This window comes from Fusarium subglutinans, assembly GCF_013396075.1.
Source record: "Fusarium subglutinans strain NRRL 66333 chromosome Unknown NRRL66333_c0000152, whole genome shotgun sequence".
Lineage (NCBI taxonomy): Eukaryota > Fungi > Ascomycota > Sordariomycetes > Hypocreales > Nectriaceae > Fusarium > Fusarium subglutinans.
In genome coordinates this window covers 34,782-59,191 of record NW_023502215.1, presented here as the reverse complement: position 1 = coordinate 59,191, position 24,410 = coordinate 34,782, and the positions used below count along the sequence as shown (strand labels likewise).

Here is a 24,410-nt window from a genome sequence, read left to right as displayed (position 1 = left end):
GTGAGCATTACCGCCAGTCATATCTGACTTATTTTGCCCAATGAAATACGTTGATAACATCACATGGAATCATTGGAGTGAGGTGTCGGTGTAGGTGGATTTGATAGTGCATACAGATTGTGATTTTCCAAGCTCTCTTCTCTAGTGTATATAGCGGAGCCGTACATAGTGACTGGAACCTTGTTTATAGTTCTGATTCAATGACTTGCATTCCCAACTAAGATTCTCAACGGTTTTAGGGTTCTGACGGAACTACCAACTGAACTAGCAAGGGCCTCAGATCATCGCGATACAGGGGTTGCGGCTGATACGGAAAATTCATTCTTGATTTATCGCCATAGCTTCAGAACGACCTCTCTCTAAACTCAACCATTGGCCCATTTCGTGCACATGTAATATGGTCATACAGTTGAAACTCTCCCGGCCTGTGTCTACCATACTCGGCATTCTCATTGCCAGCTCCAATATCCTTCATGCTTTCAACCACGTTGAAGTCCATCTTCCAACAGATGATAGCCATAGCAAGACTAAGTTCGGCATGAGCAAGTGCCCTTCCAAGACAGACACGGGGACCGATGGAGAATGGAACATGAGCATCTGGGTTATGAGCACCAGCATGCTTTCCCTCTGGTAACCATCTCTCAGGTATAAACTCAAAAGGGTCATAAAAGTACTCCTGGTTATGTTGGATACTGAAGAGGCCGGTTCCAACGTTGGTACCCTCGGGGACGTAGTGACCGTCAACGATCATACCGCCCTTGAGGACCTCGCGGAACGGCGCTGCTGCAACTGGGGGTGTTAGGCGTAAGCATTCCATGATACACGCGTAGAGGAAGCGACAGGAGTTGAGGGCTGGACCGAGGCAGATTTCTTCTCGGGTTGAAAATCTGGAGCGGACTTCACGAGTCAGACGATCTTTCTTGTCAGGGTTTCTAGTAAGATAGAAGAACAGAGACGCCAAAAGGGTTGATGAAGTGTCAGAGCCTGATGTTGTTAGTTGAGCGTAGGCCTTGACGGAAGGGTACTCACCAGCTACGAGCATCAGAATACTCTCGGCGACGATTTCATCCTGGGTCAGTTTGTTTCCTGTAGTTGGGTCTGCAGCATCGAGTAAGCCAGACAAGACATCATCCCCAGACCCACGCTGCACTCTCTCGGTGACCAAATTGTGAGCAAATCGTAGGAAGTCCTTCCGTCCAGCCACGGAATTACGGAAGAGAACCTTGTCCATACGACGCCATACAACATACGGCCACTGAACGATGACGCTAATACGCTCATTCGAGCGCGCAAGCGCAGGCGGGATATGACGGTACCACGGACTTCGGATCAAGTCGAAGTTCTCACCAAAGACAATGGATGTTACAAGGTCAAAGAAAAGATAATCGCCTGTGTAACACAGCATACGCTGTCAGCGGGGACCAGTAATACGTCGAGGGGCGGACGACCAACGAAAAGGCGAGCTTACACATTTCTGACATGTTGAACGGTTTCGACACGGTGTTTTCTTTGCCCGTGCTAGCGGGACAGACGTATTCGCAGAAGCGATCAATCATGCCTGTGATCTTGGGCTCGAAGGATCGGATGGCTGAATCCGATAGCTTCTGGCTCAAGATCCGCTTTTTCCATGCATGCTCGTGCCGATCCATCAGGGTGAAGGTGCTAGGGGTTTTGTGGACCATGGCCAGATAAGCAAGGCTCTTGCGCACGTTCTTGTTATGGCCGTAGACATCTAAATATAGCCAGCTAACATCAGATTGTGTAAACGTTGAGGGTCTAAGCGAAGGGGAATAACCTTTGTATGCCTGAGTCGTGTTCATGAGCAGGTAATTTGGCGAGTAGCGAACATATGGCCCTGGTGCGCAACGTAAGCATGTCTCTTACTGCAGTGAGGCGAATGAAACGCTGGGTACACGAACCATATTTCTCATGACATTTCCACATGTCGATATGCACGTCCCCAATCCAGGCGTGGTAAGCTGCGCGGAGCCCTGTAAACTTTCCCCAGAAGGGGCCGGGGTACTTGGCCAGAGGATGGAAGAAGGCGTAGTAGGCGACATAGCCAATTACCTATTGCAGGTTAGCCGCTGTTGCCAGTGGCTTTGATCTCTCCTCAAAACCTCACCGGAGATAATGCAGCTAGCAGCAGGATGATTAGTAAAGGCGGTGGCGTGATAGATCTCGAGATTCTGATTGCGTAGGGTAGCCAATGGGTTTTCATATGCGACATGGGCATGTCCCACGAAGGTAGGGAGACTACGCCTTGTAGGTCGCGAATCATGGCTTGGCTTGGAATGTTTTAGTTGATGTGGCGGTCGGTGATGCCGATGGTCCGAAGAATTGGAATTATAATAGTGGTTGATCAAGAACACATTTTTGTAGCTGTCAAGTCTCTCATCTATCTTCTTGAACACATCACGCAGACATGATTTGATATGGAATTATTCTCAAATCGGGCAAACAGTAGCTGTCCCAGGTCGTAATTGCGAGGGATTCCTGGATTGCTGGAATACAGGATTGAGGATTGAAGGATTACGGGATCTTCTTTTTTAATTGTCGAATGCCGTGCATCCATCCATCTCTGAGCGATCACGTCCTACCGTGCCGTTCCGTGCCGTCTTCTGATAGTCGTCCTCCGTCCGCACTAAAAGTGAATTAACGCGCGATGAACCTATCGGCGCAATTTCTGGTGCAACAGTCCCGAGTCATTAGTCCCCTTGCAGTATAGACTCGGGACTCGCCGCAGTGGGATAATCGTGGGGTGGGTGAGTAGTGCTTGTAAGTTTGTATGTACACTGCATTAGAGTAGCCCTTTGTGATGAGACATGCCGCCCTGGGCTGGGGCTGCCTCCAAGGGTTGCGTGCGGTGAGCAGAAAGCCAATCAAGGTGCCACGCGATATCCGGATACTACTCCGTTGCTTCACCAGGTGTGACATCCATCAGCGTATGTGCGTGCATTCTGGTTGGTATGGGGGGCATGATGACCGCAGCACCGGTAGGAGTCTACATACTTAAGCCCTGAGGGACGGGCTGGGGCTCAGCTCCTGCTAACGGCCTATCTCCAAAAAGGGAGGCAGTAAGCCTTATTAAGCAGTGCGTGTATGCATGTTCCAGTTTTTTTTCTTGTTTGCTGACCGAGGAAAAAACAAAAAGTCACCTCAACATATTGTCATTGTCATACATGCTCACTAACTATTCTGGAACAAAGGCGCTTCTCTCTGCCAAGAAAATGCTCACTAATTGTAAGAGCCGCGCACCCTCATTGGCCATATAATCCCCGGCTCTGCTCCGCCTGTCTGACTCGTTCCCACTGTTTTGAGCTCCACAGGTTTGGTTGCTTTGGTTGGGTTGGTTTGGCACGAAATGCCGGGACCAGACCAGATGACGCGCAACTTTAACCCAGGTCGGGGAAGACAAGGGGGAGCCATGTCTGTTTGTTTTGCCTCTAAGAGGCAGGTTGTATCTCACTGTTTTAACCGCTGAACTTTGTTGTGCATGATGGCAAGACAGAGCAGAGACGCACGCATATGCTATGTATGCTTCCCCTGCAAAAATCCCATTGAGGCCCGGGGTTGAGCTAATAGGACACCTCCATCTCACCCCATGCATGAGACAGAGTCCTAGAGAGACAGTGAAGCGTATGTATGTATCTTTTTTTTGACGGGGGCCAAGGTTTCGCGTATTCAAACTTTCGTCTGATCGATACAACGCTCACCACATGCCGAAGGGGTTGTATGCTGCGTTTTTGACAGGAGAGACATGTTCCAAGTACCCATCTCTGCAGAATAATCAATGAATCTGACACCTACCGGATGGAACCCGGCTTGGCGATCAGGCCCTTTCGAGAGACAATGTGACGGCCGAGTCTGTAGATGCTTGACGTAGGCAGCTAATCAATCAAGTGCCCCCAATCTTGTACACGCTGTTACACATCATACGATGAGTACGTTATAAACAGAGTTCGCGCGAAGCACCAAAAGACAAGAGCACTAGCCAGAGATTAATGTGTTATTCCTTTCGTGATATCTCGTCCAGACATACATACATACATACATACGTACATACATTGTGCAGTGCATTGCTCAGCCTTGTTTACCCCAACCAACAACAAACAAACAAACAATGTTTCCTCCAGCAAAGAACGGCAGAGACAGGCCAATCGTTGCTGACTGGATGGCGGGTGTCCAGTCCCTTCTTCCCGCAGTGGACTTTGATCACCCCAATGACAGTGCTGAACCTAATCGTCATCCGGATATTAGTGGTGCGTACCAGAACAAATCCGTCTATAACCCCGCGGTCGCATATAGCTTCACCTCACCAAAGCAGACCAGGCCAACTGATTTATTGTATTATTTTTAGCCATTGATTTTTCAACCGACGACTTCAATTTCGCGACAGATCTAACAGACGACGTATTCTCAAACCGACTGCCTCTACTATGCGATGGTACATTTGACGATTTCTTTTCATTCGATCACGATGCCAAGTAAGCCAAGATGCACGTTGGTCCCATTCATGTAAAACACTCTCTAACCAACAGGATCTTATCTTACAGTGGCAGTGACAATTCCTACCCCATCTCCCCATTGACAGAGATGGCCCAATCAGCCAACACGCGCGCCGACGACGATCAACGCAGTCGCAGCCCCCGATCCAAGCGAGCCAACACCACCACTTCCACTACTGCAGGAACACAGCAGCAGCAGCAGCGTGACACACCGGATCTCAGGTGCTGGGACCACGGGTGTAACGGGCAGTTGTTTACGACGCTGAGCAACCTGAAGCGGCACCAGAAGGAGAAGTCCAGCCAGCGGCCCTCTTACCCGTGTAATATGTGCGGAGCCATCTTTAGTCGTACCACGGCGAGGAATCATCACATTCAGAATCAGAGCTGCAATAGAATTCGACGACATTCTAATGGGAGGGTACGGCCGAATAGAGCGTTGAGGTCATTGACACAATAGCGGGTATAAGGGTGATGGACTAGATCGATGTTTCTTTTCAATATATTGATGGCTTATTTGATGTTATGCTATGATCTTGGCGGTGCAAGTAGCGATTCATGACTCCGCACGAGATGTGACTCCGTCGCCCACCAAATGCTGCAGCGAAGAATGAGTTGTGAGTTGTGACAGACCCCGCAGAGTGATATGTAGACACTCTCGTGGCGCTGATGTTCCTGTATCTGCACGATTCAAGGCCGTTTGGAGTTGTGCGCAATGCGAAACGCGTGTGATGCGATTGGAAGTGGATATATCTTGCAGCGCAGTATCGCGTTTTCATCGGTGCTCCCTGTTCATACTCGCCATTCATTCCGTAGCTGTATTTCAAATACGACGTTTGAATACGCCTGGATCGCTGATAGTAAGTAATATCAGTTGTTTCCCCGTCCCAGGTATATATCTCGTAATGCTAGGAGCTGTGGTTTCTTCTCCGCTCTGTTCATACTCTCTTCAACTCCATTTCAACAGCAATCACCATCATCAACAACTGCCTTTTCCTACCTGGAGTTTCTCAGCTGCCAGAATCGTCGTTGAAGCAATTGTCTTGCCCGTATACCTGTATCGACCTTTAATTTTCCCGGAAATAGCATACTTTCGTAGTCTCATCGCTGTGCAAGATTGGCTTTCGTTAATTAATTCCTTCGCATGACTGAAGTCAAATTAATGACATGCATAGACGATACGACCGAAAGAAAACTTAGATGCCCTGGAAGACTAAAACGCCACAATGAGATCTTTATTTGAGGACGCCTAGCATTTAAATACTTGGGAGAAGCACGATTTGATGGCGTGATAGAGGGAGCATAATACGTGCACGCCGTGATTGCATGCGAAACTAGTCTGAGGGGCTTAGCTACGAGGTTGAGCGAGATGATCAATGGTCATAATTGCAGGATATGACGAATCAGGGCTTGATTTTAGAGGGATAAGGGTGATGCTATTCCACTCTGAGGAGATTTACTATGCTTGAGGTCGTGCCGTTGGGGCATTTGAGTCCGCCGAGGGTCCGATGACCATGACCGAGACTCCGTCGACAGTGAGATATCTGTTAAGCAGCAGACTCGCACACGTTCATCGTCAATACTCTACAGTAACAATAATACAAAACCGTGCTATTTCCCTCACAAGATCTCTGCCCTAAAAGGGTTATCTTCCGAAGACAATTTCATGAACCTTCTTGATCACTTCACTTCGGCAGTTGAGGCATATATCCCCCCCCACGCTTATCTCCGGATCTCACACAAAAGTCTCAGATCATATTTGCATCTCGATTTCCCTATCGCTCACTATCTTCTCCCTTATCTCAATGAACCTAATCCCCCCAAAGTCCCCTATTACTGCCCTGCACTGTGATGCTGACTGCCGCTTACGGTGCCGCTTTGCGCCACATGGGACAATCCTGCCGATAGCGCCGATCCTGATCCTGATCCTGAACTGATCCTGTCAGCCCCTCCTAACACTCCACGCCAAGAATGCCCGTCCTAAACACCCGTTACCTAAACTCCATACCGTAGAATACAGCATCATATAGTTAAACAAGATCGCAAGCAATGTAATTTTCGTAAACGCAATCATTATACCCCAGAATACCCCTTTCCAATAGTTTCATTCTTTGCACTGCAGCACAATGGCTCACACCGACGCTATGCAGGATATCTTGCACCTTGAACTCGCCAATGCGCTGCACATCAGCACTGAGGAGTTGAACCTCGACCAGTCATTCCTCGTGCAGGGTGGAGATTCACTCTCAGCCGTTCAGTTCCTTAGTAAATGTCGTCTGCGAGGTATTCACATTGATATCGTGGATACGGTGCAGTGCAAGACGCTTGCTGAACTTGTTGAACGCATCATCTCCAAGCATGAGAGCAACCCACACAATCTAATCCTCAATGATCGCATCGGGAACAGTGATACGAGTACTTCTTCATCAAGCTCTGACGATGCTGCTTCTGCCACGGGGTCTGATAGCACTGATACTGTTCCCGATGCGCGGTTGAAGCAGCTTGCTCAAGATCCAGCGAGGCAGATCGAGAGTATCGGTCCTTGCTCGTCTATGCAGAATCGCATTCTTATCAGCCAAGCTGTTAACCCAGCTGCATACCAATGCCGCTTTATCCTCAGGATCAAGTCAAGTGTACCAGACTCTTTGACGGCTTCACATATCGCGAATGCATGGCCTCGCATCGTTGCACGCCATTCAAGTCTGCGAACGACCTTTCTTGAGAGTGAGACTCGTCAGTCAACATTTGACCAAGTTGTCTGGACAGAAGTCAACCCCAAAGTCACCATCCTCCAAGACGAAGCCCAAGTCAAAGCCGACGGCATGCTCAACTCGTTTGAGAGCGGCAGTGTTCCCCATCACATGTACATCTACGCTGCATCCCCTTCAGAACTTATCCTTAGACTTGAAGTCTCACACGCCGTCATCGACGGTCGCTCTGCAGATGTTCTCCTCTATGATCTCTGCGCAGCATACGAGAACCAACTCCCCGACACAAAAGCCATGCCTTACACAGACTTTGTGCGCATGGAGGAGGAGAGTTTCCAAGATGTTGAGCGCATTGCAGAGTATTGGCAAAATTACCTCCGTGATGCTGAGGAGACGTATCTTGCAAGCGTGGGCAATAAGCCAAAAGCTGGCCTTCACACACTCCAAGACCGCGTTGACATTCCAGCTGACGAAGCTCGTCGCTTCTGCGATGCCTACGGTGTCACCCTCGTGAGCGTCTGTCAAGTTGCATGGAGTATCGTTCTTCGTCTCTTCGCCATGAAAGACGACGTGACCTTTTCCTACGTTAATTCCGGTAGACAGACGGATCTGCCTGGAATTGACGGAGCAATCGGTCTTTTCATCAGCAGTTTGCTACTGCGGGTCAAGTTCAAAGACGACCCTACGGTCTTGGACATGCTCAAGACTGTGACAGACGATGTTTTCCGAGGAATGGCGCACGATAAGGTCCCGTTGATGGCCAAGGGAGCCAAGCTTCCTACGAGCCATAAATGGGGAAACTCGATTCTTTCGTTCCGAAAGGAGTGGAAGCCCAAGTCTACTGGGCATAAAGAGCTGGAGATGAGCTTTTTGCGAGGTGTTAGCCCTACAGACGTAAATTCCCGACCTCACTCTTTGGTCTTCAGAAAGTGCTAACATGCGACAGTATGATCACTCCATTAATGTCGAGATCGGCGAAGGCGGCATCGCTGTTGATTACGATATCTGGACATCAACGACCAACCAAGCAGACGCCGCCAAGATGCTAAATTGCTTCCTCGAAGCAATCCGCTTTATCATCGCCAACCCATCCGCCAAAGTCAACTCCTTCGACGGCATCTCCTCCAAAGACGCCCAGCATCTTCGCGACGTCAATGGCGAAGGCCGACGAGCCGTTGCTTCGTGCATACACACGCTTGTTCAAGAGGTGACGGACCGTCAGCCTGATGCTATGGCCGTGTATGCCTGGGATGGAACCATGACGTACCGAGAGCTTGACATTGCGGCGAGTAGTCTTGCAGAGCACCTTATGAAGATGGACATTGGGCCGGAGGTTATGGTGGGCATTTGTATGGATAAGTCGCGGTGGGCAACTGTCTCTATGCTCGCTGTTTTAAAGTCCGGTGGAATTGTTCTTCCTCTCGGCGCAGATCAGCCTCTCTCCCGTCTCCAAACCATCCTCTCCGACACAAAAGCCCCCATCATCCTCGTCGACAACGCTCAGCTCGACCGCCTCAAGGATCTCGGTCCCCAACAACTCATCGAAGTCAACGAAGCTCTCTTCCAAACCTTGCCCACCGCTTCTCGCTCTGCTTGTACCACTGTTTCTACAGACAACGCTGCTTGGGTCGTCTACACGTCCGGCAGCACAGGTACACCAAAGGGTGTAGTCCTGCAACATTCTGCTCTCTGCACGAGCATTACATCGCATGGAACTGCCTTTGGCGTCAAGGGAGCGCGCGTACTTCAATTCGCTTCTCACACGTTCGACGTGACGATCCAAGAGGTCTTTACCACGTTATGTATGGGAGGCTGCGTCTGCGTACCTTCAGAAGATGATCGCGTCAACCATCTCCAAGCCTTTATCTCCTCCGCCAAAGTGGACTTCCTCTCCCTGACATCCACTGTCGCCGGTCTTCTCGACCCCTCTCAACTTCCACAGATCAAGACTGTGATCCTCATGGGCGAACCCGTCAAACCCGCTGTTCTCGATATGTGGAAAGACCAAGCCTCCGTTCTCGAATCCTACGCCCCATCCGAGTGCAGTATCTACGCTACTGTATCCCCCCAGCCAATGAAGCACATCTCTCAGGTCTCTGTTCTGGGCATTCCGCTGGCGAGTTGTTTCTGGGTCGTTGATCCCAAGAATTACAATCGGCTGTGTCCTATTGGCGCGCCGGGAGAACTGCTCATCGAAGGCCCGCTTCTTGCCAGGGGGTATTTGAACGATGAGGTCAAGACGAACAAGTCGTTTATTGTCGATCCCGAGTTTGTGGGCAAGTATGATCTTGGGAGCAATCGACGGATGTACAAGACTGGTGATCTGGTGAGGCAGAATGATGATGGGTCGTATACGACATTGGGACGTCAGGATACGCAGATCAAGATCCGTGGACAGAGAGTTGAGGTTGATGAGATTGAGTATCACATCACGCGTCATCCTTCTTGCATCCAGGCTGTTGTTCTCTACGTCCATGGTCAGCTCGTCGCGGCGTTTAGTCTTCCCAGCGATGGTGCTGCGTACAGCGGCGCAGCATTAGACGGAGAGAACGCTGTCGACAAACCAGCTGCCATGCTCGTCGCTTCCGAGGTCCAACTCTACCTGTCGCAGTATGTCCCAGACTACATGATTCCGCGACTCTGGATCCCCATGGCAAGCTTGCCCATCAATTCATCCGGAAAAGCTGATCGACGTCGCATCTCCGAATGGATCAAGAACCTTGACTTGTCTTCCTACTCTGACCTCGAGCACCAAGTCGAAGACGGGCTCCAAGTAACATCCACTGAGCGACAGCTCCGAGAAATCTGGAGCACCGTCTTGAACAAGCCCATCAGCCACATCAGCTACCGTCGTTCATTCCTCTCCCTCGGCGGCGACTCCATCACAGCGATGCAAGTCGTTTCAGCCTGTCGCAAGCAAGGCCTCGTCGTAACCGTGCGACAGATCCTCCAGAGCCCAGCTATCTCCGAGCTTGCTCTACGAGTTAAAGAGGCAAGCGACAAAATGGGCGACGAGCAGCTCCCCATTGAGATCCCCGATGAGCCCTTTGATCTCTCGCCCGCGCAGAAAATGTTCTTCCAGGACATTGCTCCCTCGGGCCTACGAGCAGATGGACCTCATCGCTTCAATCAGAGCGTCTGCTTCCGCATTCCCCAGGACATTGCGGCGAATACTGTTACTCGTGCAATTGAGGCCATGGTCACCAAGCATGCTATGCTTCGCGCGCGCTTCCAGACTGATCAGGACAACAGTCAGGGCTGGCAGCAGCGTGTTGAGAAGCAGATTATGGGGTCGTATCGCTTCCAGACTCACAACGTGGCCGACGATGCTGCGACGGAGGACATTATCCGTCACTCGCAAGGGTCTTTGGACCTTGAGTACGGACCTGTTTTCGCTGTTGACGTGTTTGAGATGGAGGATGCTCAGCTGGTCAATTTGACTGCGCACCATCTTGTTATCGATCTCATGTCCTGGCGAATTCTCGCAGCTGATCTAGAGCACTTCTTGCGCTTTGAGACGCTACAGCCTTCTTTGTCGCTGCCTTTCCCAACTTGGTCCAAGGCGATTATGAAGCAGGCCAAGACTGTTGCAGCGCCTGAGGAGAGCGACGTCGGATCCTGGTCTTATTGGAGTCTTGAGCCTGGCTCTTTTGTTCGACAAGACCAGATCGTTGAGACTCTGGCTATTGACGCAGACACCAGCGCTCAATTGCTAGGTCCAGCGAATGAGTCTTTGCAAACTGGTGTCACGGACATTCTCCTCGCTGCTCTACATCAGTCTTTCGCACAGGTCTTTACCGACCGACCAGGACCTACGATCCACGTTGAAGGCCATGGCCGAGATGCAGGCGGTGATGTCTCCGAGACAGTCGGTTGGTTCACCACCGTAACACCTCTCAAAGTCACCGACACCAACACTGGCTTCATCTCCATCCTCCAACAAGTCAAGGACTTCCGCAAACTCAACGCTGATACCACCGCCCTCGATTTCGCAGCCAAGTACAAGTCGCCCTCCCCCCAGAACCTCATTGAAATCCTCTTCAACTACCACGGCCAATTCCAACAACTCGATCGCGCAGATGGTCTTCTCAGCATCCACAAGCTTCACTCCTCCGAGACTTCAATAGGCGACAAAGTACGACAACAAGCCGCCATCACAATTGAGGTCTCCGTCGAAGCTGGCCGTGTTTGTATGAGTGTCGGTTTCAGTCGTCGCACGCCAAAGGGCGATGATGTGCGACGATGGTTACAGCGATATGGAGAGGTCATCACCTCTGCGGTAAGTGAACTAATGAGTACAGAACGAACGGCCACAGCGAGCGATTATCCGCTTTCGCATTTGAGTAGCACCGACCTTGTTGCGCTGAAAAAGCATATTCTTGAACCGACGAGCATTGGCTGGGATGCTGTTGAGGATATACTTCCTTGTTCGTCTACACAGCAGGGTATTTTCATCAGTCAATTGAAGTCGCCGACTACATATCGATTGAGACAGACGTGTCGCGTCATACCCACTGCCTCCCACGGTGTTGATGTCAAGAGACTCGGAGATGCCTGGCGACAAGTCGTCAGCAATCACACCATCATGCGCACCATCTTCACCATGATCCCCTTCAACGACCGGTTCTACCAAGTCGTTCTCAAGTCCGTCAAGCCCGACATTCGCTTCATCACCTGCTCTTCCGAGACAGAGGTCCAAGAGTGTATTGCAAGCCATGCGCTTATGGAGGATCATCTCGGTCGCCCATCTCATCGCTTCTTGGTCATCTCAACAGAAGACGGCCATGTCTACGGACACTTTGAGATTAGCCACGCACTCGTTGACGCATCATCTGTTCAACTCCTCGTCAACACCCTCCTCCAAGCCTACGAAGGCGCTACAAACATATCTGGCTCTGACTACAGCACTTACATCTCGTTCCTAGAGCAAGGCTCCGAGGAAGATGACCTCCGCTACTGGGAGAAGCGTCTAGCCACCGTTGAACCCTGCCAACTCCAACTCGGCGAGGATCTCACCACCTCTGAAGAAGACACAGGCCATTCTGTGTCTACCGCAATGCAGGACATGAGCACCCTGCAGAAACTCTGCCAATCCAACGACATCACCCCCGCCAACGTCCTCCAACTCGCCTGGGCTCTCGTCCTCTCGTCCCGCACGCAGCTTGATCAAGTGTGTTTCGGCTATCTCTCCAGTGGACGCGACATTCCCATCGACGGGGCAGATACCCTCGTTGGACCGATGATCAACATGATCGTGTGCAACATTGCCCTCGATTATTCTCAAAGCTGTGTTGATGCGATGAAGGATATACAAGATCGCTTCCTCGATAGCTTTGAGCATCAGCGCGTTTCGTTGGCTACCATTCAGCACTCGCTATCAAGTTCTCAACAATCCCTCTTCAACACGACTGTGTCTTACGTTCGAGCTCCCAATCTGAGTGGCGGGGCGCGCAACATCCAGTCAATTCGCTTGGAGAGGATTGCAGCTGATGAGTCTACCGAATATGACTTCAATCTCAGCATGTTAGAGACCGAGAGCGGTATAGACATCGCACTGCAGTACCTCCCCGGCGCCGCTTCCACAAAGACAGCCCAGCGTCTTCTCAACCACCTCAAGCATGTTGTCCAGGTTCTCAGCACCAGCGAGACTACATCCCTTCTCGGCGATCTCAATCTCGTCCCCGCTGAAGATAAGCAGCTCATCACCGCCATCAACAGCGAGGTGCCAAAGTCTCTCGACTCCTGCGTCCATCTGCTCGTCCAGGAAATGACCAATTGCCAACCCAACGCTCTCGCCTTCCAAGCATGGGACGGGTCAATGACCTATCGTGAACTCGACCTTGCTGCTAGCACCCTAGCCAAACACCTCGTGGCAACCCTCAACATTGGGCCGGAAGTCATGGTCGGTATCTGCATGGACAAGTCAATCTGGGCAGCCATGTCAATGCTCGCAGTCCTCAAAGCAGGCGGTGTCGTCCTTCCACTAGGCGTCCAGCAGCCTCTTTCTCGACTTCAGACAATACTAAGAGATACACAAGCTTCTGTGATCCTCGTTGACGCGAAGCAGAAGGCTCGTCTAGCTGGTGTGGACTCCGAACTCATTGAGGTCAACCGCCCGTTCATGGATGGTCTCGTCCCTGCTGAGTTCGGGTTCTCGAATCCCGCTGTGCAGCCTGATAACGCGGCTTGGGTAGTATACACCTCCGGAAGCACTGGTGTGCCCAAGGGTGTTGTGCTGCAGCACTATGCGCTGTGTACGAGTATGCGATCTCACGGTGCGGCATTCAGCCTAGTTCCGTCGTCTCGTGTCTTGCAGTTTGCGGCGTACACTTTTGATGTTACGATCCAAGAGACGTTTACGACGCTGTATTATGGAGGCTGTGTGTGCATTCCTTCAGAGGAAGAGCGTCTCAATGACCTGGAGGGATGCATCGTGTCAATGGACGTCAACTTCGTCTCCCTCACGTCAACAGTCGCCGGCTTGTTATCGCCGTCCAAGATGCCGCTGGTCAAGACCCTCATCCTCATTGGCGAGCCAGTCAAGCCTTCAGTATTGGATCTCTGGATGCCACAGGCAGCATGCTTGGATGCATATGGACCATCAGAGTGCAGTATCCAGAGCGCCATCTCCCCCGAACCAATGACCGACCGTCGTCAAGCCATGATCTTGGGCACACCGTTAGAGTCCTGCCGCTTCTGGGTCGTTGACTACCGCGACTACAACAAGCTGTGCCCCGTCGGTGTACCAGGTGAACTGCTCATTGAAGGCCCTCACCTCGCACGCGAATATCTCAACGACGCCACCAAGACCGCCAACTCTTTCATCACCGACCCTGCTTTCCTTGCCGATCTTGGTATTCAGTCTACGGGCCGTCGTATGTATCGCGCCGGTGATTTGGTGCGACAGAACGACGATGGGACATACTCCAACCTAGGCCGACGCGATCAACAGATCAAGATTCGCGGCAAGCGTGTTGAAGTCGGCGAGATTGAGTATCACATCTCACGCCATTCCTCCGGCATTCGTGCCTGTGTCGTCTTTACCACCAGAGGATCCAGTGATGGTCAGCTCGTCACAGCATTCAGTGTTCCTCACGATGACAAGGCTGCGCATGACGAGACAGCGTACAACGGCATCTCAGGCCGTGATGGGATTGACACAACAGCTGCACTGCTTCTCGCCTCTGAGATCCAGATGTACCTCTCCCAGCACATCCCCGATTACATGATTCCTCGTCTTTGGATCCCAATGACTACACTGCCAATTAACTCCTCCGGCAAAGCTGATCGCCGAGCTGTTATGGAGTGGATCAACAGTCTCAACCCAACAGAGCTGGCTTCATACTCCGAGCTTGAGAGCGCTGCCGAAGAAGCTAATCTCAACGTGACTCCCACCGAGCAGAAGCTTCGCGAGATCTGGAGCTCAGTTCTCAACGTTCCAAACGTCAGCTACAGAAGATCCTTCATGTCGCTAGGCGGTGACTCCATCACTGCTATGCAAGTCGTCTCTGCGTGCCGTGAGATTGGACTGGTCGTTACTGTTCGCGACATTCTTCAGAGCCCTGCTATATCCGACCTTGCCACACGCGTCAAGGCTAGTGATGGTGAGGTCTTCTCCGCTGAGATCCCAGATGGCCCGTTTGAGCTATCGCCTGCTCAGAAGATGTTCTTTGAGGACATTGCGCCCGCTGGACTCAGCTCGGAAGGATCTTACCGTTTCAATCAGAGCGTTTGCTTCCGTCTTCAATCAGAGGGACACATCAACGAGGAGTCTGTCGCTAAGGCCATCGAGGCTGTTGTGACAAAGCACGCTATGCTTCGCTCTCGCTTCGTGTCCCAAGAGCATGGATACCAACAGTGGATTGAGAAGCAAGCCCCTGGTTCATACAGGTTCAAGTCCCACAACGCCAACGATGATACCGCCGTGCAAGCGATCATGCTCGAGTCACAGAGAACCCTCGATCTCGAACACGGCCCTGTCTTTGCAGCCGAGTTCATACAGGCTCCAGATCGCCAGCTTCTCTTCTTGACTGCCCACCATCTCGTTATTGATCTCATGTCATGGCGAATCATCGCCAAGGACTTGGAGCAGGTTCTTCAGAGTGGTTCCATGGTTACGTCGCAGTCTCTGCCTTTCCCGACGTGGAGCAACGCTGTTCTCCAGCAGGCTCAGTCAATTGACTCAGTTACTGAGGCTGATAGCACTGCTTCGTGGTCTTATTGGGGTCTTCAGCCGGGCGAGTACATTACTGAAGATCAGGTCTTTGAGACTGTTCAATTGGATGAGAAGGTCACCTCTAAACTTATTGGTCCCGCCAACGAGCCCTTGCGCTCTGGTGTCGCAGACATCCTCCTCGCCGCCCTATCAACTTCTTTCCGCCATACCTTCACAGATCGTTCCGGCCCATCAATCTTTACCGAAGGCCACGGCCGCGACACCCAAGCTCTGGACGTCAACTACGATCTCTCCGACACAGTCGGATGGTTCACAACCGTCACGCCCCTCAACATCTCCGACGACAACACCTTTATCTCAACTCTACGCCAAGTCAAGGATCTTCGCAAACTCAACTCCGGTCGTGAAGTCCTCGACTTTGCATCCCAGCGCTCTAGACCAATTGAAATCCTCTTCAATTACCACGGTCAATTCCAGCAACTCCAGCGCTCAGACGGTCTTCTCACCCTCGACAAGCTTCATCAATCTGTTGGACAGCTTGATGCTTCTGTTGGTGGCAAGGTTCGTCAACATGCTGCTCTCAGCGTTGAAGTCTCGATTGATCATGCGGGCAAGACGCATCTCATGGTTGGATACCCTCGACAAAGTCCCAAGAGTCAAGCTATTCGCGATTGGCTTGTGGAGTATGCACGTGCTATCACGCAGGGTGTTCAAGAACTTGTTGTCGCTGAGCCGATGTGTACGATCAGTGACTTCCCTCTCGCTCAATTGACCAACGATGATCTCGACACGCTGTATCAGTACTGTCTCACGCCGGGTTCCATCTCGTGGGCGAATGTCGAGAACGTTCTTCCTTGTTCGCCGATCCAACAGGGTATTCTTCTCAGTCAATTGAGAGCTCCCTCCCGCTATCGTCTCAAGCAGACCTGTCGCATTCTCCCTGCCGATCCATCATCACCTGTGGACATTGCGCGACTCGCAAATGCCTGGCGACAAGTCGTTGGTCAGCATTCCATCATGCGAACCATCTTCACTGGCGCCTTGTCTCACCACGATCGTTTCTATCAAGTCGTTCTCAAGGCGCTGGAAGTTGACATTCAGATCATTAAGCCATGTTCCAGCGATGAAGAAGTCCAGCGCTTCATCAAACACCACGCTCTACTTCATGATCCCGTTGGTCGTCCTTCGCACCGCTTCCTCATCATTCCTACTGTCGATGGTCATGTTTTCGGGCATTTTGAGATCAGTCACGCTCTCGTCGATGCTTCTTCCGTCCAACTCCTCGTGAACGACCTTCTCGAAGCTTACGAGTCTCTATCTCCCACCAAGACATCAATCTCTCTGTCGCGCACCTCGGACTACGGCAGCTACGTCTCCTTCCTTGAGCAGCACCGCAACTCTGAACAAGAGGACCTACAATACTGGAAAGATCTTCTCGAGACTGCCGAGCCATGTCATCTCCAACTCGGCCAACAACAGCCCGACACCTCGGAGATGGAGACGGGCCATGCTGTTACAGCTCACATGCCCGACATCTCTGTCCTTCGCGACATGTGTCGCAACTACAACGTCACTGCGGCAAACGTAGCCCAATTAGCTTGGGCTTTGGTATTAGCCTCTCGCGTGGAATTAAACCAGATTTGCTTCGGATATCTTTCTAGCGGTCGTGATATTCCGATCGATGGCGTTGAGAGGCTCGTTGGACCTATGATCAACATGATGATCTGTTATGTCCAATTGGACTACACCTCCACGGCCGTTGATGTGATCCGACAGATTCAAGACCGTTTCTTCAAAGGCTTTGATCACCAGCGTGCTTCTCTAGCCTCAATCCAGCACTCTCTTCAAGGAACACAGCAGCAAACGCTCTTCAACACTACCGTCTCATATACCCGCGCACTAAATATGGACGGCGCGACAGCGAATAACTCTATCAAGCTTGAGCGCGCATCAGCCGATGAGTCAACTGAGTATGACTTCAATCTGAGTATCCTCGAAAATGACCAGAGTCTTGATCTGGTTCTTCAGTACATCCCCGGCGTCGCAAGCCACGAAGTCGCCCAGCGTCTGCTGAACCAGCTGAAGCACGTCATCCAAGTCCTCAGCCAACACACCAAATCTACTCTCGCTGATCTAGACATCGTACCAACGGAAGAGAAGCACGCTATTGTCGCTCAGAACAGGGAGGTTCCTAAGCCCGTTGCTTCAACCATCCACGCTTTATTTCATGAGGTTTACGAGCGTCGACCAGATGAGATGGCCGTCTACGCATGGGACGGTATCATGACATTCCGCGAGTTAGAAGTCGCTTCTGGCAATCTCGCTGGACATCTCATGGATCTCGGTGTCGGCCCTGAGATCATGGTTGGTATATGCATGGACAAATCCCGCTGGGCTGTTGTCGCGATGTTAGCTGTGCTCAAGGCAGGTGGTGTTGTCCTCCCCATGGGCGTGCAGCAGCCATTGCCCCGAGTACAGACCATCATCACCGATACCAAAGCCCCAATCATCCTCGTCGACGACAAACAACTTGAGCGTCTTGCAGAGACAGGTCCCCGTCTCATCAAAGTCGACGCTGCACTTCAAAGCACCCTCAAGCCCAGCTCAGCAGTCTGCTCTACCGTCACCACCGACAACGCCGCTTGGGTAGTCTACACCTCCGGAAGCACAGGAACACCCAAGGGCGTCGTTCTTCAGCACTCGGCTCTGTGCTCTAGCATTCGTTCCCACGGCGACGCGTTTGGTGTTCGTGATGGATCAAGGGTTCTTCAATTCGCGGCGCATACCTTTGACGTCACGATTCAAGAAGTTTTCACAACGCTTTGCCAGGGCGGATGTACTTGTATTCCCTCTGAAGACGAGCGCATCAATCACCTACAGCCCTTCATCGCGAAGGCAGAGGCCAATTTCTTATCCCTCACCTCGACAGTCGCAGGCCTATTGGATCCTGCGCAGCTCCCGCTCGTCAAAACAGTTATCCTCATGGGAGAGCCCGTCAAACCAGCAGTCATGGACTTGTGGAAGGATCAAGCTGTCGTGTTGGAGTCATATGCGCCCTCAGAATGTTCCATCTACGCGACCGTTTCTCCAAGACCCATGAGACATATCAGCCAGGTTCCTGTGCTGGGTATCCCACTCGCCAGCTGCTTCTGGGTCGTCGATCCAAAGGACTTCAACCGTCTTGTTCCCATCGGTGCGCCCGGCGAGTTACTCATCGAGGGGCCACTGTTAGCACGCGGCTACCTCGGTGACGAAGAGAAGACAGCGAAATCATTCTTGATTGACCCTGACTTCACTAAGCATCATGGTCTTCAGCCTGGAAGAAGGATGTACAGGACAGGTGATCTCGTCCGACAAAACAGTGACGGCTCGTATACCACGCTTGGCCGAAGAGATACACAGATCAAGATCCGTGGTCAACGTGTTGAGTTTGGCGAGATTGAATACTGGGTTGTGCGATCAGCATCTGAGATTTCTCAAGCGGCTGTCATGCTTCTCGATGGTCCTGTCGGTCAATCTTCAGTGCTGGCTGTAGCGCTGGAAATTGCCGATGGCGGAGAAAACAGCGCTGTGGATAATAATCTGCAGGGCTTGTCGCAGGCTGATTTACTGGAGCCCACCATCGCCATGCGAGAGTCATTCGAGGAAGTCCGGGGACATCTCATTTCTGTTCTTCCGCGATACATGGTCCCTGATATTTTCATCCCCATGTCTCGACTACCTCTCAACTCTTCAGGGAAACTTGACCGCCGAGCGATTGACTTGTTCCTGAAGGGCATGAAGCCAGAAGAGCTCGATGTTTACCGTCCCAACGCAGCGGCCAAGGCAGATGTATCTACCGAGACCGAACGACAGCTCCAACAGCTCTGGGCTAGCGTTCTCGGAAGACCAGCCAACACCGTCGGCGCCAAGGACAGCTTCTTCCATCTCGGCGGAGACTCCATCACCGCGATGCGTCTCGTCGAAGCATCGCGCAGCACAAACATGCTCCTCCGTGTCGCCGACGTCTTTGAACATCCTCGTCTCTCCGAACTCGCTAGCATTCTCGACTCTAGGATGGCTGAGGGTCACGAGCAATCTTCGCTAGCGTCAATCCCGGCACCATTTTCTCTCTGGCCCGAACACGGCGCCGAGAAAGAAGTGGGTCTCCGGGCCGAGATTGTGGAGCGGTGCGGTGTCATGGCGGAGCAGATTGAGGATGTTTATCCGTGCACGCCACTTCAAGAGGGATTGCTTATTGCGACTGCTCGGCAGCCGAGTGCGTATATCAGCCGAAGGATCTTTTCTTTGAGTGATGAGATCAACGTGGCGAGACTGCAGACTGCTTGGCAGAAGATGGCTGAGGCGGCGCCTGTTTTACGAACCCGTATCATACTGGGTCTTGCCTCTGGCTCAATGCAAGTTGTTGTGAATGAACCGCTCGAATGGCATACTGCCTCTTCACTGGAAGAGTACATCGACCATGACAGTGCGTTAAGCATGGCAGAAGGCAAACCCCTCATGCGCTTTGGTATCATCGAGTCCAATGGCGAACGTCTTCTCGTCTGGACAGCTCACCACAGCGTCTACGACGGCTGGAGCTTAACAATGATGTATCGCCAAGTCTCCAACATGTACTGGCATGACGCGACACCGCTCTCAGCACCATACACGCCTTTCATCGCCTATCTCGGCCAAGCTGATGCTACCAAAGCAGCGAGCTATTGGCGCGAACAGCTTCAGGGTAACCCGACTGCATTCCCTGCTCTGCCCTCTGTGCGATACCAGCCTCAGCCGCGACAGAAACTTGTGCAGAGCCTTGACTTTGTGAGACAAGCAAAGTCTGAGGTTTCGCTGTCGAATCTTCTTCGCGCTGCTTGGGCGCTTATGGTTGCGAGGTATTCGGGGAGCAATGATGTTGTTTTTGCGGTGACGCTTTCGGGGCGGAATGCGCCCGTTGATGGGATTACTGAGATGCTTGCGCCGACTATCACCACTGTTCCCATGAGGGTGCGCATCGACTCATCCACTACCGCTCGCGAGTTTCTTCAGGCTGTGCAGCAACAGGCAACAGACATGATTCCATTTGAGCACACAGGTCTGCAGCGCATTGCCGAACTTGTCCCCGATGCAGCTGCTGCCCTCGACATGCAGCACCTCTTCGTCGTCCAGCCTGCGGCAGATAGTGACAATGCATTGATCGAGTTCCCTGGTCTCGTACATCAACAGGACATGTCAGAGCAATTCGATGACTATGCACTCACCGTGGAGTGTAGCATTGGATCAAAGGGCATCTCAATTGAGTCGCGATTCGACGACGCAGTCATCTCAACAGCTCAGATGCAGCGCATGTTGCAGTCCTTCGCCCATATCGCGAGCCAATTGGAGCAAGCCGAGAGTGCACATGAGGCCACCAGTATTTCAGACTTGGATGCATTGAGTCCCCAAGACCTGGATCGCATTCTCTCTGTCAACAGCGGCCCCATCCCCAGCGTTGAGCGCTGTGCACACGACCTCATCTTCGACATGGTTTCCCACCAACCTGATGCAACAGCCATTAGTGCATGGGATGGCACCTTTACTTACAAGCAACTCAAGCATCTCTCCGGCAAACTCTCCGATCATCTCGTCAGTCTCGGGGTTCGCCACGGTACTAGTGTTGGAGTGTGCATGGATAAATCGCAATGGGCTGCCGTTTCAATGCTAGCGATCTTACGCGCCGGCGGAGTTGTTGTTCCACTGGGGGTACAGCTCCCTCTTGGTCGTATCAAGCTCATTGTTGATGATGCGAAAGTCAGCGTTGTACTGGCTGACCAGAAACAAACAGAGCGACTGGCTGGTTTGGGCCTAGAGATGTTTACTGTTGACGAGTCGCTGCGCAAGCGAGTTTCTTTCAGTGATGTTGGTATCCCAGACAAATGGTACACTCGCGTCACTGAGATCAACGTCAATCAGCCAGCCTGGATCGTGTATACCTCTGGCAGTACAGGTACACCAAAGGGCGTGGTTCTTACTCATGCCGGTATCTCGTCGAGCCTGGACAGTCAGAAGAAGGTCTTTGGTCTAAGCAAAATGTCACGAGTGCTTCAATTCGCAGCACATACCTTCGATGCTGCTATCCAAGAGATCTTCACCACGCTGTATGCTGGAGGGTGTGTCTGTGTGCCATCTGAGGATGAGAGGATGAGCGATCTGCAGCATTTCATCATCGAAAGGGCGGTAAACTTCCTGTCCATCACACCCACAGTTGCTGAGCTACTGAAGCCATCTCAGCTGCCCAACATCAACACTGTGGTCTTACTCGGTGAACCTGTCAAGCCGTCAGTTCTTGACCTGTGGATGGACCATCACGCGGACATTATTGGCGGATACGGCCCAACCGAATGTTCCATCTACGCCATCGTGTCCGCGTCTCCATTCACAGACAGGAAGCAAGCCAACATTCTCGGCGCTCCTTTACCAAGCTGTCGTGTCTGGATCGTTGACCCTGATGACTACAACAAACTCTGCCCAATTGGCGCCCCTGGTGAGCTTCTCATTGAAGGTCCCCAGGTCTCGCAGGGCTATCTGAACGATGCAGCCAAAACAGATGGCGCGTTCATCACAGACCCCGGCTTCACTGTACGTTACGGCTTGGGCAATGGACATAGGATGTATCGCACAGGCGACTTGGTTCAACAGAACGACGATGGTACATACACCAATCTCGGTCGTCGGGATACCCAAGTCAAGATTCGTGGTCAGAGAATTGAGTTGGGAGAGATTGAGTACGCAGTGCTACAATCGTCGGAGGACATTGGATCAGCAGCGGCTGTGTTTGTCAAGAGGGAGGATAGACCTACGATTGCAGTGGCCGTGGAAGTTGGCGAGGGACAGGTTGGAGATGGAGTATTGGCTCCGTCAGAGACGCTACGAAAAGCGTCGGAAGAGATTCGTTTCAAGCTCGCCGAGGTCTTACCTCAGTACATGATTCCAGATTTCTTCATCCCTATGGGTAAATTGCCGGTGAACTCATCAGGCAAGCTTGACCGTCGGGCGATTACTGCGGTGCTGGAGGATATGGATGACAACAAATTGGAGGAGTATCGCCTTACGACTGGTGCTCAATTGGTTCCTGTCACCACGGACATGGAGAAACAACTTCAACAGCTCTGGAGTCAAGTGCTCCGACGACCTGCGGAGTCAATCGGCGCGAGCGACAACTTCTTCCATCTCAACGGAGACTCACTCGCTGCTATTCAGCTCGTCGCTGCTGCAAGAGCAGTTGATCTCAAGATGACCGTCGCTCAGATCTTCCAGAGCCCTGTCTTGAAAGATCTTGCGACACATCTAGAGCAAGCTTCGCATTCACGCGAAACGACAAGCCATCGTGTTGAGGAAGTCGACGAAGCAACACAAGCCGCGATCAAGGCTTCCCTCCCCGGCCGCTTCAACGTTGAGAAGATCCTTGAGACAACCGAGTTCCAATCTCTTGCTCTGCACGAACATACACAGGATCGATGGCTCATGCACGCGACAGTCACATATAACCAAAAAGTCGACAAGCAGCGTGTCCACACTGCGCTCCAAACCACAGTCGCCAAGAACGAAATCCTCCGAACAGTCTTCACCCAGCACGCTGCAAAGTCCTACCAAGTCATTCTCGACAACTTCACCGTTCCCTTCGAAGAACGCATCGCCTCCACTGATCTCTCCACGTTCTGTAAATCCCTCATCCAAGAAGATCAGAAAAAACAGCTTGAGCTTCACGAACCCCCCTTCAAGGCATGGTTCGTCCAAGGCGAGCACAAGGACAGTCTTGTGATTAGGATCTCCCACGCACAGTACGACGGTATGTCGTTGCCGATTTTCTTCCAGCAGCTTCAGGCGTGGGGTGAGGCGGATGTTGAGGTTGAGGCGCCGCGACAGATGTCGTATTACATTGATGCGCTAAGGGCGATTGACACGAAGCCTGCGATAAAGTATTGGGGTGATTTGCTGGAGGGCTCGAGGATGACTTGTCTGCCTGGTACTTCGCAAACAAGAAATGCTATGACAGGCTCTTATATCGTCAAGACGGTGGCCTCACCAAAGGTTGAAGGGTCGGGTCTCACGGTATCATCATACCTCAAGGCTGCATGGGCAATGGTCCTCGCCAAAGCAACAGGGACATCCGACGTTGTATTCGCCCACCTCGTCTCAGGCCGCTCCCTACCAATCGACGACATCGAGAAAGTCAACGGTCCATGCGTCAACCTTATCCCCATCCGCGTCAACACCGCTCAACCCCAAGGCACCATTCTACAACAGGTCCACCAGCAGCACATCTCAGCCTTACCACACGAACATCTCGGCTGGGAGACCATTTTCCGCCAGTGCACAAACTGGCCTACTTCCGCAGACGTAGCTCGCTTCTCTTCTATTCTTCAGTATCAGAATCTGCCTGAGGCTCAGAAGAGCTTTGGTATGCATGGCGCTGAGTGTAGTGTTGACTATACTGTTGTGCCGCCTGATGTTACGGATGTTTGGGTTACGGTTGAGCCGAAGGGTGGTGAGATGAGTATTGTGGCGGGATACTCGGAGGAGGTCATTGCTTCGGAGGTGGTGGAGGGATTGATGGAAGATCTTTGTAAGGTGTTGAAGAGTATTGAGGCGTGAGATTGATAGCGCACGATTTCCTAATGTTAGTTTAGTTCTTTTGGAAGTATGATTTACTCGAGTTTGGAGTTTGGAGTTGGGCTTAGTGCTGTTTCTTTTATTTACAGGTTGGATTAGTTAGGCTTTCATAGAAATTTTGTCTTCTTCTCGTATTCAATCATGCATTTTAACCATTTTATGTCTCTGTCATTGTCGGTGCCTGTATGATCGAGCACTACAGCAGCTTGGGATGTGACATCTCTCCTCCACCCTCGCAACCTTGAACTGCCCAGCGCGCTATAGATGGCTGTCAGTGCTAAGCCCACTGTGGCCGGAATTTGTGTTTGCCGGCACAAACACGGCGATGAACTCGCCACAGCTTGCATGTGTCACTTCTGGTTGGCATGTACATTCGCTTTCGTATCT

The 24,410-nt window shown here is 51.8% G+C and overlaps 3 protein-coding genes across 3 annotated transcripts; 2 read left to right on the top strand and 1 right to left on the bottom strand.

Moving 5' to 3' along the window:
* Positions 1-343: 343 nt before the first annotated feature.
* Positions 344-2,281, bottom strand: FSUBG_9646 (cytochrome P450 monooxygenase E-class group I; the record flags this gene model as incomplete). Its single annotated transcript, XM_036688181.1, has 5 exons — positions 344-1,389; positions 1,469-1,732; positions 1,796-1,855; positions 1,920-2,070; positions 2,126-2,281. 5 exons carry the CDS (start codon positions 2,279-2,281, stop codon positions 344-346), a joined length of 1,677 nt encoding a protein of 558 aa, XP_036534856.1.
* Positions 2,282-4,123: 1,842 nt separating this feature from the next.
* FSUBG_9645 (transcription factor Zn C2H2) lies at positions 4,124-4,948 on the top strand (the record flags this gene model as incomplete). The annotated part of the gene is made up of 4 exons (XM_036688180.1): positions 4,124-4,262; positions 4,361-4,487; positions 4,542-4,855; positions 4,902-4,948. The coding sequence occupies 4 exons, from the start codon at positions 4,124-4,126 to the stop codon at positions 4,946-4,948; spliced, it is 627 nt and encodes a 208-aa protein (XP_036534855.1).
* A 1,683-nt stretch (positions 4,949-6,631) lies between these two features.
* On the top strand, positions 6,632-24,005 carry FSUBG_9644 (non-ribosomal peptide synthetase; the record flags this gene model as incomplete). Its single annotated transcript, XM_036688179.1, has 3 exons — positions 6,632-8,107; positions 8,160-21,989; positions 22,050-24,005. The coding sequence occupies 3 exons, from the start codon at positions 6,632-6,634 to the stop codon at positions 24,003-24,005; spliced, it is 17,262 nt and encodes a 5,753-aa protein (XP_036534854.1).
* Between the last annotated feature and the right edge of the window lie 405 nt (positions 24,006-24,410).